The sequence below is a fragment of the Malus sylvestris genome, chromosome 1 (assembly GCF_916048215.2).
Source record: "Malus sylvestris chromosome 1, drMalSylv7.2, whole genome shotgun sequence".
In the NCBI taxonomy this organism is placed as follows: Eukaryota; Viridiplantae; Streptophyta; class Magnoliopsida; order Rosales; family Rosaceae; genus Malus; species Malus sylvestris.
Genome location: NC_062260.1, coordinates 17,714,230 through 17,726,502, shown reverse-complemented (window position 1 = coordinate 17,726,502; position 12,273 = coordinate 17,714,230). Strand labels below are relative to the sequence as shown.

Genomic DNA, 12,273 nt, shown 5'->3' with positions numbered 1-12,273 from the left:
CCATAAAGGTTACATGTCGTCTTCTCTTAAGGACGCAGTTGTAGTTCAAAAAGACGTAAGGAAGAACTGGTGTAGTGCATAAAATGGATCGAGGTGTACCTTACCTCACTATTGGTGATAGCTCCGTAAGGAATTGGAGAAATGATGCCAAAGGTACATGTTCTTGGATTGTACGGTACTGCTTTTTTTCTTTACGCCTCGCACTACAAGGTCTTCGTGAGCTTCTCAAACTCATTTCGCTCCTATAGCAGGAAAATTGCTTAAGCTTTGACTCCGTTATCTGCCTATGAAAATGATCGGAAAAGTGACTGGTCGAAAAGGTTTCGGTTACCTAAATAGATGGTGTGGTTAGTATGACCACAAGCTTACTATTCTAATGTAAAGCTTACTCCTAAGCTTCCATGATTCTAGTTTCTTCGGCTCAAGTAGCCACTATAAATTAGCCTATCAGTAGCGCCGCTAATTAACCCGCTTAAGATATTTTAATATTATTTGTTACCCTGAAACTGTGAACCGATATTTTTGGCATAAAGGTATAACTCCTAGATACTAGTACCTGTGTTCGGTATCAAAAATCATACCACTGAATGCTGGTCAACGAACTCTGGATATCGGACAGCATCATCAATTAGTAATGTCACTGTATGCTGATTACAGGTTAGAGCTCGTTCGGTAGTAAGCTTCAGGTGATTAGAAAGAAACTAGTCGAGTGAAGTAGTTTGTTGATTCTATGAGGATTTGGTTACTGCTTTTGGGATTCCTGTTACTCCCGGTGTATGACAACCCATACCCGTAAGCCTAAACTCACTTAAAAGATAAGTACAACATCAAAATGAAATCTGGGAATTAGCATTGGTTGGAAAGTCCTAAGGCTGGAAAAAGAACTTGCTAACAATCTATTTTGGAAATGAACTTAAACGAAAGTCGATCTTCCTCCTGAAGATCCAAAATGGTCACTAGTACGTTTGAAGATATTAGTGCCATAGGGGACCAAAAGTGATTGTCCCTCAAATGACCTTCCATCGAGTGTTAACACTTTAGCACCAGGTTGTTGTTTAAGACATTTCTAGAATCTTGACGAAGTAAACTTTGTAGGAATTCCAAGAGATAGTATACCAATAGGTTTTATTGAAGAAACAAAACCATTTATGGTTTCCTAACTCGAAAGGTTAGTAAAAACGGTGGAAGAAAAGCGATAGGATTTATCAGTAAATCCTTGTTGATACTTAACCCTTGATGCATTAGCCCGACTGCAGGCCTAGCAACTTGTTCCCCAAAACGGAACTTTCCTTGGTAGGGAGGTTTGTCATTTAAAGTCTAAGGGCGATTGCCAAAATGATTTTCCAAAACGACAACAAGAACTAGGCTTTGATACCAAACTGACACACCCCGACCCGAAATGTCCACTTGGACTTCGAATGGGCGAAAAATAAAGTTGAGTGGGTCAGAAAATAATGTTTTGTAAAATTATTTTCAAAACCATTATAACCCCTTGCCGTAAAATCAAGTATAGTTTCAAAAATATATACGTATTACGTATAGTAAGAAAATACTTATCGTAGCCTGCAAAGTCTCAAGAAATCAATAAGGCACAACTATCACGAATAAGCACAAGGTGACCAATATCACATAACCTCGTAATATGTAAACATAATATAACAAATGCTCATCAATAGATGATGACATACGAGTCAGAGTTGCCTAATGCAACCTGTATGACAAGACTAGGTATAATAAATGCTCTTTAGTACTACAATCATGTGAAGGCTGGAGTCGAAGCATGGTCACATACGAGTCAGAATTGCCTAATACAATATGTATGATAGGATTGGCACCTAATTTGGATCCAAGGTGAGTGAGCAGTATGGATATAAACATACACGTGAAAGATTAGCCCTGGCCCTGGGCGGAGCAATAACACCGGGGTGCAACAATGCTGAGCATATGACATAAATAAAATCGTGCCACAAAGATTCGATAGTTCTAATCAATGTAGTAATAATCACAGCTATAAATATAATATCATGGTATCTCGTGCATACTTGTGAACCTATAGGGCTCAAAATAATTCCCTAGGTTTAGTCATTTCACTACTTCATGTAATTTTAGTCTAAGCAAGGCATACGTAGTAAATTCTTTTTAAAGTATAACTGAAAACTAGCAAGTATGCTTATACTTATAAAAATAAATGACCCACTCACAAATATGCAGTCGAAACGAAGCCTCCGAGCCCTGCTTGACCTCATACGCCATCGGGATACGTGTCCCCTATATGTGAAATTACTAATTAACTTAGTTTAATAACACATAAACGGAAACTTAAATAAAACCTTTGTATATTGCTCAAACATAGTGTTTGAATATATGAAATTGATCTACTCAACGTCACAGACCTACTCAAATTGATAGAAGGTCAATCAGAGGCCAGACCCTGACGTCCGTCAAGAATATTTTATTAAATAATTAACAAAGTTTAACGACGTTACATGACGCCGTTAGAATATTCCCTCTTCTTCTCTGGAGGTCCTTGTCGGTCGTTGTCGTCTACCGCTGTCTAAACTTGCCAGAATCTAGAAATTTTCGCCTGTGTATGGGTAAAATTTTAAACCTTCATATCTTCTTCATTTCTCAACCATTTTTCACAAAATTTATATGGAAATGAAGCTTATGAAGTGTAGAACCAGTTTATACCTTTTGGAAGTCTAAAAATGGATGAGAAAATGCCTGAAATTAGCTCAAAATGTTCAGCCAAAAACTTAACTTCTTGAATCCAGGTTTTTTCACGTCAAAGCTTCCCTAAACCTTCCCTAAAGACCTCGAGGAGTTGAGTGGAGGCATTTAGACTTCCTAAAAACTCGTAACTTGTTCACAACTCGTCAGGGAAAAACTGAGTCGACTCGAACCTTCCGAGTTCGACATCCAAAACTTGGTTAAACCCCGATCCAAGGGCACGATTGTGTTCGTATTGGTGAGACGAGTTCGATGGTATGATTTTCAGGTCACGTTTGTAAGGTTTGGTGTCTGATTGAGGGAGTTGCAGAGTGAGAGAGGTTTCGAGTTTGAGAGAGAGAGAGGAAAAAAAAAGAGTTGGGTGAAGAATTTGATGGTGATGATCTGATTGGTTGCATTCAAAGGTGCGAAAGCAATTGATTGTGATGCGGGAGGGAGACTTGAATGAATTAAAATATATTTTAATTCGTTCAAGACTCCCATCTAACCTCATTTACTGGAGGCAGCAACATGCTTTAGTAAATTGAAGATATCGTTTTGTAGAAATAACGGATTGAGGAATTAAAATATATTTGCTTAGCGCAATCGAAGTGAGTTGTTTCTCCTTCTAAAATCAAGCATTTGGCTTGGTCGTGTGAGCGAATCCACGATTAGCGACGTGAGCGAGCTCCATTGGCCCTGGTTGAGTGATTCCCAGGTTCTATCCCTCGTTCTATTTGTTTACCCTTGGCTTGTCCTGAGTCAGATTGGGTGGAGAAAAGGAATTCAAGGAAAAAACAGAAGTTTGACTGGTGGATGGTTGTGAAGGAAAGGGATCGGATCCACCAATTACGGAAAAGATGGATACAATTTTAAATGTACAAAATCTGTCCTCCAGACAGTATTCTGATACTACAAATTTGTACGTGCATGAGCAAATATACCCGTAGTTAATGTGCTTTAACGGAGCGTTACTTTTTCGTTACAAATTCGTTTCGGGTCTAACTCACGTCCATGCGTTCGTGACGACGAGTACTAATTTAGTACGAAACCAGGAAAATGAAACTGAAAGCCGAAAACCATGTCCACATCATATTCCACTTTTGTCCAAAAAGGGTAAAATCATCAACTCACACCAACGGAAAAGAAATCACAGTGAAAAGTAGGGACGGGTCTTCATAGTTGCACTTCCTACCCTTACTCAAGAGCAACCACAAACCATTTATAAAGGATAATACTTGATTACTCACTAGTGAATACTCTATTTTTGCTTCTATCCAATGATATTTTAGCATGTTTGATTGTTTTAAAATAATGGACATCTTATGCATTTTTCTTGAACTTTAAAAAATAAGAAACACGTGGTATTTTTTTATTGAACTTTAATCAAAAAGTGAGTACTTAGTACTAACTAGTGAGTATATAAGTATTATTGGTTTATATGAAAACTAAGCAGCTTTGAGCTAAGGGCCGTTTGCACAGTACAATATGATTTTTACAAATCAAAGGGTTTTCTCTAAAGGCTCGCCTAATGTCATTTCTTCATGTCACATTTTTATCTTTCTCCTCTAATGGGCAATGAAAGAGCAATCCCTATGTACGTACCCCACTATCTGTTTTTTTGTCGCGGTGGTTGCACAAAAGGAAGGGGGGAAGAGAGAGAGAGAGAGAGAGAGAGAGAGAGAGAGAGAGAGAGAGAGAGAGAGAGAGAGAGAGAGAGAGAATGGTCCATGGCTATTTAAGATGTAGTTTTCTAAGGAGATTTGAAGGTCGAGGGTCTCAGTTGTGGATGTGAACTTGCGACCTACACTATAGCTAGTTTCCAACCGTCCTATATGTGGGACCCCCTGTTGATGCCCACATCCAAGGACCCCACGTCTTACCACTTCTGTGTAATGTAAGGTAAGTGGCTCTTCTCATAACATAGTGAAACAAACCCTACACTTCAAAAAAATCACGTGTACACATGTGTCCCATGAGAACCAAAAGCTTGAATTTTTTTTCATGTATATTCTCACCCTCCTCGCCCAAAAACGTATATATATATATAGTCCTCCCCACATTGTTCCTTGAGTACATCAACTTTGTTGTTATTACCGCCTCTCTCTCTCTCTCTCTCTCTCTCTCTCTCTTACTTCTTCAGTACTCCTCCATCTCATCGTTTTAACTGCTTATATTATTTTGGATTCTTCAAAAGAAGATTCCAGAAAGCTTTCATGTTTGTTAATCAAAATGGCGCCTGAAAACATGAGCATATCTGTAAATGGGCAATCTCAAGTCCCTCCTGGTTTCAGGTTTCATCCAACCGAAGAGGAACTCTTGCAGTACTATTTGAAGAAGAAGGTCTCAAATCAGAGGATTGATCTCGATGTCATACGTGAAGTCGATCTCAATAAGCTTGAGCCATGGGATATACAAGGTACATATATACATATATAATAAGACGTATACATCTAAGTAGCCATTTTATATTTGAAACTAATTGATTATTCATATGAACCAAAGTTTTTATAGTAATGGGATTTTTGCAGAGAAGTGTAAGATAGGAACTACACCACAGAATGATTGGTATTTCTTCAGCCATAAAGACAAGAAGTACCCGACTGGAACACGAACAAATCGTGCAACTGCTGTCGGATTCTGGAAGGCAACTGGCCGTGATAAAGTGATATGTAGCAACTGCAGGCGGATCGGTATGAGGAAGACTCTTGTGTTCTACAAGGGCCGAGCTCCCCATGGCCAAAAGTCTGATTGGATCATGCATGAATATAGACTTGACGACAATAATACTAGCAATTGCAATATCACTAATGTAAGCCATTTTCAGTACCCCACAATTATTTTTAATGGGAAATGATTTTCACATGTTCATTTTTTCTCCATGTAGACGTTCCTTGTTTTCTAGACAACTACGAGTAATGAAATGTGTGGTTCAAAAACTGGAAATCCAACCATTTATCTGACAACAAAAGATGCTTATGCATGTTTTATTCATATGATCAGGTACCCACTGTTGTGGGAGATGCAGCACAAGAGGAGGGATGGGTGGTTTGCCGAATTTTCAAGAAGAAAAACCTCCACAAAATTTTGAGCAGCCCAATCTTGAGTACAACTACATCCATCACAACAGAAACAAGAAGTGGCCAATCACTGTTTGATTCGTGTCCCGAGGGAGCTTTGGAGCAAATACTTCAATACATGGGGAGGACATGCAAGGAAGAAGAGAATGAAGCCTACATTAACAATAATAGCACAAGATTTAATCTCCAACCAATCAACACAGGCATTAGTAATACTAGTAATCACAATGGCTTCCATGAGAAGTTCTTGAAACTTCCGACCCTAGACAGCCCAAACTCCACAAGCAGCCAGGATTGTTACCAACCAAACATTCATGAGGGGATAATGGTCACAGAGAATAATAACAACCCGGTGAGTCCTTTCACTGATCATCACCAAAATATGGATTACCATGCACACCACATGGACTCAGGAATCACCAACTGGGCAGCTCTCGACCGCCTTGTGGCTTCACAACTCAATGGACAAACCGAGACCTCTAGGCAGTTAGCTTGTTTCAATATCACTGACCCTTATGACAACGATGATCATGATGATGAACTCCAGTTACCAAGTACCCTACGAGGACCGTTGTCTTCATCCAACACCTACCATGCCACACACGACTACAACAACAGGGAGATCGACCTGTGGAATTTCTATCGACAATCATCACCGTTGTCATCCTCCGACACGCTGTGCCACGTGTCGAACGGTCCTATATAACGGAACAACCCAATATCATATAATATCATATAAGAATGTTATCAGTCCGTCCAAGTCAGCGAAATATCTATTTACAAGCACAGTAGTATATATAAACATGTATGTTAGATAAATAAAGTTTGCTTTGGAGTTTTAAGTGGGGTGGCATTGTCAAAGTACCATTATCTTCGCTTAATCACGATGTCTACTAGTAATTTTTTTCACTGTTCATGTCTAGAAGCATATATATATGGCAAAGGGTAGTGACTGTGAGTGGAGTACTACTGCTAGTCTTAGTACTGATCATTATCTCTTTCCAAACGCAATAATAATTCTCACTTTTTTTTTTTATCTTGGAAGATGATATTCAAGTTGGTGATGGACCATATAATCATCATCATCATCAATTAATCTTCGTGTCACGTGGCTTGTCGGTTTGTTTGTGGATATCGAGCCCCATGGCTCAACTTATCAATCCTCTCATCACTATAACTCAAGGGTTCATGTACATGATCACGACTCACTTGCTAGCCAGAGAGAGAGATAGAAAGAGAGTTGCCCTACTTTTAAGAAGTCAAAAGGTAATGGATTTTTTTAATTTTTTTAAAAAAAAAAAAAAAGGGAATGGAATCATATAGAGAGAAGCGTAAGATTTGCATCTTTGTCTCGTCATCAGAGAGGGGAAAATAAAACAAGTTGTAATGAAAACAGGTTGACGGAGATGGAGTTGAGTACTAATAAGTTCTGGTAGGGATAATTGCATGCCGACTTGTGGGAAAATTGTATGTTTTGACTCTTTCGCTTTGTTGAATGAAAACAAGTTTTTTCTTGGAGTATTGTCGTGTTCAAGCGATCATGAAAGTGTTTTTTTTTTGTTTTTTTTTTTCAGTTGGCCATATTAAAGACGTGAATCTCTCAAGTTAACTTTTGTGCCTATTTGCTTATACATATACGATGTTAATTAGGTCCTATTTTTTATCTTATGCTCTTGGATTTAACCTAGCTTTGAAAGATGGTATGAAAGCTTAAGTAGTTGTGTATGAAGTCTTTATAGGAAGTTAGCAAGGCTAAATCATTATTTGACATGAAGCCAAATAATTAATAAATTAAACAAACTAACGTCAAATACAAATAACCTGATTAGATCGGAACAAACCTGCTTGACTAAGTAAGATTATATATACCTTTGTTCCTATGGAGACCAATATTATTTTTAGTAGGTTGATGTGGATTTAAGATGAACTTAATCATAAATTCAAATACGACATATATATGCAACTCTCGATTAACCCACTTAGTTTTAAGTTACCAAAACTTGGCATGGTAGAGCAATAGAACAACCTAATTTAATGTCAAACCAATTAATAAGCAGTCTTTCAAAAAAAAAAAAAAAACCAATTAATAAGCATTATTTCGAGAGAATTTTTCCAAGATGAAAAATTTCCTTCAATTTAATCTATGTATTGACATTGGACCAAAGTGAGACTGACCAGTATTTCTTCATACACCAAACCAACAAATTTCCTTTTACTCTGAGTAGCTCATCATACAAATACATGTCCAATGTCCAATGATGCGCACACACGTAAACGTATGTATGGTGTGACACATGTGATCTAAAAGAGCAAAAGCCAAAAGATAAAAATGAGTTAGCGGGATTCCAGGCCATGCCACCAACCATCGATACATTCTGAGTAGCTTTATGGACGCTACATATTAAACGATAATGACCTTCGACGTACAAACTACAAACTGTACTTTTTTTTCATTGCCATTGACTCATTTTACGTTTTTCCTTGCCACCCTTCCCAAACCCTATAGCCACCAAATATTTTTGTTCGTAACTATCACCAAAATTTTTTGTTTTTAAGTTTGTAAGATGTCAAGTGATGGTATTATTCATGTCGTATAATATAAGTGATTTGATAATACTATGCATTGATGATACATTCTCATTGAATTCTTTTAGACCCGTTTCAAGTCTTCCAATGTTATACACTTCTCTGTAAATATTAGATTGCTCCGATAATTAAAGTATTTCTCTTCAATCCATTACTTCACGCTCACTCTCTCCTTGGTATAACTTAAAATTGTAATTCAGCCGATTCGTTGCAATATCCCGATATTAATTAGAAGTGAAGGGATGAAGACTTATAACTCTAGTAGTAGTCAATATTTGACCTTACTCCCACGTCTAAGTTTATGTTATTTCCCCTTAAGCCTCTTCTCTGTACCCAAAGCAAAATATTTACAAGCATTGGGCATTGCAAAATCAATAAAATAATTTACGAAAACACACACACACAAACATTATTGTATATTGATTATCTTATTCTATCCAAATTATAGTATTTTATGTTTACTTTTCAGAAATGTGTATGAGAACAAAGAAAATCATTTTATTTTTATCATGTATATACTCTCACCAAAGAAATAAAAAAAAAAAGTGATTCTTGCCTTAAAATCAGTAATCAAATACTATTAGAGCACGTTTACTTACGCTCTCAAAAATGAGAATGATACAATGTGTGAATGATATCTGAATTTTTTAGGTATGGATAAATATAGCCTCCTAATAATGATACCTTGTTGTTCGACAACAAAAGAAAAATAATGATACCTTGTTGAAATTGGGAATGAGACATTTTAAATGTGAAACTTACTTATTTTTTTCATTTCTTGTGTATTAGTAAACGAAGCATATATCAAGAATGAAAATGATTCCTATACCTTGTATTCTCATCTATAATAAGGAAGTATTCCATCAAAACGACGTGTGATCAACAATGTGGTTCATTCTTTACTTCCCTATTCTCAAGTTCTCTGCTTCCCTACTTTCCTATTGTTTAATATCCAATATTTACATTAGATATAATTTAATTATATAGTGTATTGTTCTCTTACCAAACTTTAAATTTAATTTAGGAAATTGAAATAAGTTATGGTTTTACTAAACTAATTCACATTTCATCATAACATCAATTGACAATACAAAAAATAAAATATATAACACCAGAAAGCCAGTTTTAAAATGGGGAATTCACACTCCCAACAAAAATCCTAACACAATCAATAGCCCAAAGTATGTTGCCAATGACTGCTAGAATAGTTTTGCACCAAGTTCACCTTGTTCGACCTCATGCGTCCTAACCTGAATAATGGATATTTCTTTTTTGTCTGATGGTCTTGCATGGACTATTAATTAGTCCCAGCTGGGAGGGTGGGGCAATGGGACAAATCTCCAGAGAATATGATTAGGGCACAATTAAATAGTAGATCTTAAAGTTCAAATCTATGTGGTTAAGACTGGTATCCCCAAACTATATTCGTATCTCAAGTTCTCAACTGCTACTTAAATTAATCCTTAGTCTCGCTTGTCTCTTCCATTGTCCATATAGCTTTTTATACATGCACTAATTTAAAACCTAAAAGGTGACCAATCAACCATGACAAAGATTCAAAAAACATGAAATAGAAGTCAATGGAGACTCATCAGCAGCCCAGCACAGAGAAGGTACACCAAAAAGGAAGATTAATTGGGGGACAAAGAACATGGCATTAATCGTCAAGTGGTCAGACTCAGCCTCCAGCGTAAATATACATTACCAGCCGATCGTCATCATTAATATATATAGAAACCTTTAAGAGAAGGGATCCTCAATTTTTTATAAAAATGAAAATTAGTTGTTTGGCTCACACCACATCGAACTTTAACGGTTTGATCAAGTTGCATCTCATAGATCATTATGCAAAATATTAGTCAGGCATCTAATTTATTTATTTATTTTTGGTTGAACAGACAATATTATGTACATAATATTCCCTAAGAAACTAATTGACTTCAATGAAATTGATGAACAATTTGTTCCCTAAGAAACATTGAAATTTCATCATGATAATTAAATAGAAAAATGGTTTTGAATTGAATTGAATTTTTGTAAGGATGATATTGTGAACACGAAATTTTCCTGAAACGAAAGAGACAAGAACAACGTGCACAAAATAATATTTTGTATTTTTGATGATTTAGGGTTACAATCTCTCTCTATTTTGATCCTCTGATTCGATCTCCGTAAGGTGTTGATTTGTGGATGTTTCGTTGATCCAAGGGCTGTCGAGGCTTGATTTTTGATGAACTGTTGGAAGTTTCTTCAAAGGCCGTGGGCTTGATCTTTGAAGGTGGATTTGAGCGAATCTTCAAGGAGCCGTTGGGGCTTGATCTTGAGGATGAGTGTTTCTTCAAGGGCCATTGAGGCTTAATCTTGAATAACGGTGATGAGCGGATCTTCAAGGGCTTTTGGTCTTGATCTTGAAGAACAGTGATGAACGGATCTTTAAGGGCTTTTGGGCTTGATCTTGAAGAACGGTGGCTTGTTGATCCAAGGGCCGTCGGGGCTAGATCTTGAATTGGTGGATGATTGTTGATCCAAAGGGCCGTTGGGGCTTGATCTTGGAAGAACGATGAACGAAGAACGAAGAACACTTTCTTCAAGGGCCGTCGGGGCTTGATCTTGAATTGGTGGATGATTGTTGATCCAAAGGGCCGTTTGGGCTTGATCTTAGGATGAACGATGAACGAAGAACGAAGAAGGCTTTCTTGATTCTTCGGGAACCTGGATGCTTGAGAGCTTCGGAGTTTCAGAGCTTCAGAGCTTCAAGAATTTTGCCTAATGATTTTGGTTCCCCTAAATGAATGAATTAGCCTTCTATTTATAGAAATTTCCAAGGCCTAATTTTGAATATAATATTTCAGATGAAATAAGTCGTTTCTGCCAGGTGTTGACACGTGTCCTGTTTGATGACTTTTCCAACTTATTTTGATTTTTTGTTTAGACACACGCTACGTGTAAAATTTATGTAATACATGAGTGTTGAAACTTTGATTTATCGGTCAACATTTATTTACCGAAATTTCGATGTCTACAAATGCCCCCACTTCAAGGCGCGTCGTATACATGTGATTGTCACATGTAGGAGATGCGTTTTGAAGTCCCTTAATGTAGATGTCGATCCAAGGGCAGTCGAGGCTTGATCTTGAATTGGGCTGGAGATTTTTTCAAGGGCCGTTGAGGCTTGATCTTGAATTAGGTTAGAGATTTCTTCAAGGGTTGTCGAGGCTTAATCTTGAAGGTTGAAATTGGACCACAAGGAGCTTCAGATGATCTTTGGCTTTGGTAGTGGATGAATCGGCACGTATTTTGTTGCACTTGTTGACTTTCCATAGCTTTGATCTTGAACTGGGTTGGAGGATTTTCTGGATTCCTCCGATTGTTGATTTTCCACAACTTATTCTTGAACTGGATTTGATTCAAATATGGTGGACGCTTGATCTTGAATCGGACTTGTGATTTCCTCAAGGGCCGTCGAGGCTTGATCTTGAATTTGGCTGGAAGCTTCTTCAAGGGCCGTTAAGGCTTGATTCTTGAAGGTTGACTCGAACACATGGCAAGCAGGCACGAGGTGAAGGTGACGACTTGTTGCCTTGTTCAATCTTTCTAATTCACACCTGAGCAGTTTGGTCAACGGTATGATCTTCAAGATTGATGGGCTCTTCTTCCAGTTGGTGACTTGATCTTTAAGGATTTGATTTAAGGGTGGTGAATCGGCACGTGCAGCCCATAACGCCTAGCGAGTCGACCCAAGAATTTGAGGGTCAAAACGAGTCCACTACCCAGAGTGATTGCAACCCTGATGATATGAGATACTTTTGATTTTGAAGAAGTAGCGGATGAATCAGCACGTGCTTTGTTGCACTTGTCTCCACATGCTTCAAGGTATCATTTTCATTTCCTTTATCTG

The 12,273-nt window shown here is 37.5% G+C and overlaps 1 protein-coding gene across 1 annotated transcript; it reads left to right on the top strand.

The window, feature by feature from the left end:
• The first annotated feature begins 4,814 nt into the window (after positions 1 to 4,814).
• On the top strand, positions 4,815 to 6,820 carry LOC126627129 (NAC domain-containing protein 43-like). Its single transcript, XM_050296553.1, has 3 exons — positions 4,815 to 5,128; positions 5,241 to 5,521; positions 5,713 to 6,820. The coding sequence occupies exons 1-3, from the start codon at positions 4,942 to 4,944 to the stop codon at positions 6,493 to 6,495; spliced, it is 1,251 nt and encodes a 416-aa protein (XP_050152510.1). The 5' UTR covers positions 4,815 to 4,941; the 3' UTR covers positions 6,496 to 6,820.
• Positions 6,821 to 12,273: the final 5,453 nt, after the last annotated feature.

What these genes read in the sequence shown, in the direction of transcription:
- LOC126627129 (XM_050296553.1), top strand. Translation starts at nt 4,942, where the DNA reads ATGGCGCCTGAAAACATGAGCATATCTGTAAATGGGCAATCTCAAGTC. An exon ending in TGAGCCATGGGATATACAAG is followed by an intron (nt 5,129 to 5,240) that starts GTACATATATAC and finishes GGATTTTTGCAG; the next exon opens with AGAAGTGTAAGATAGGAACT. An exon ending in GCAATTGCAATATCACTAAT is followed by an intron (nt 5,522 to 5,712) that starts GTAAGCCATTTT and finishes TCATATGATCAG; the next exon opens with GTACCCACTGTTGTGGGAGA.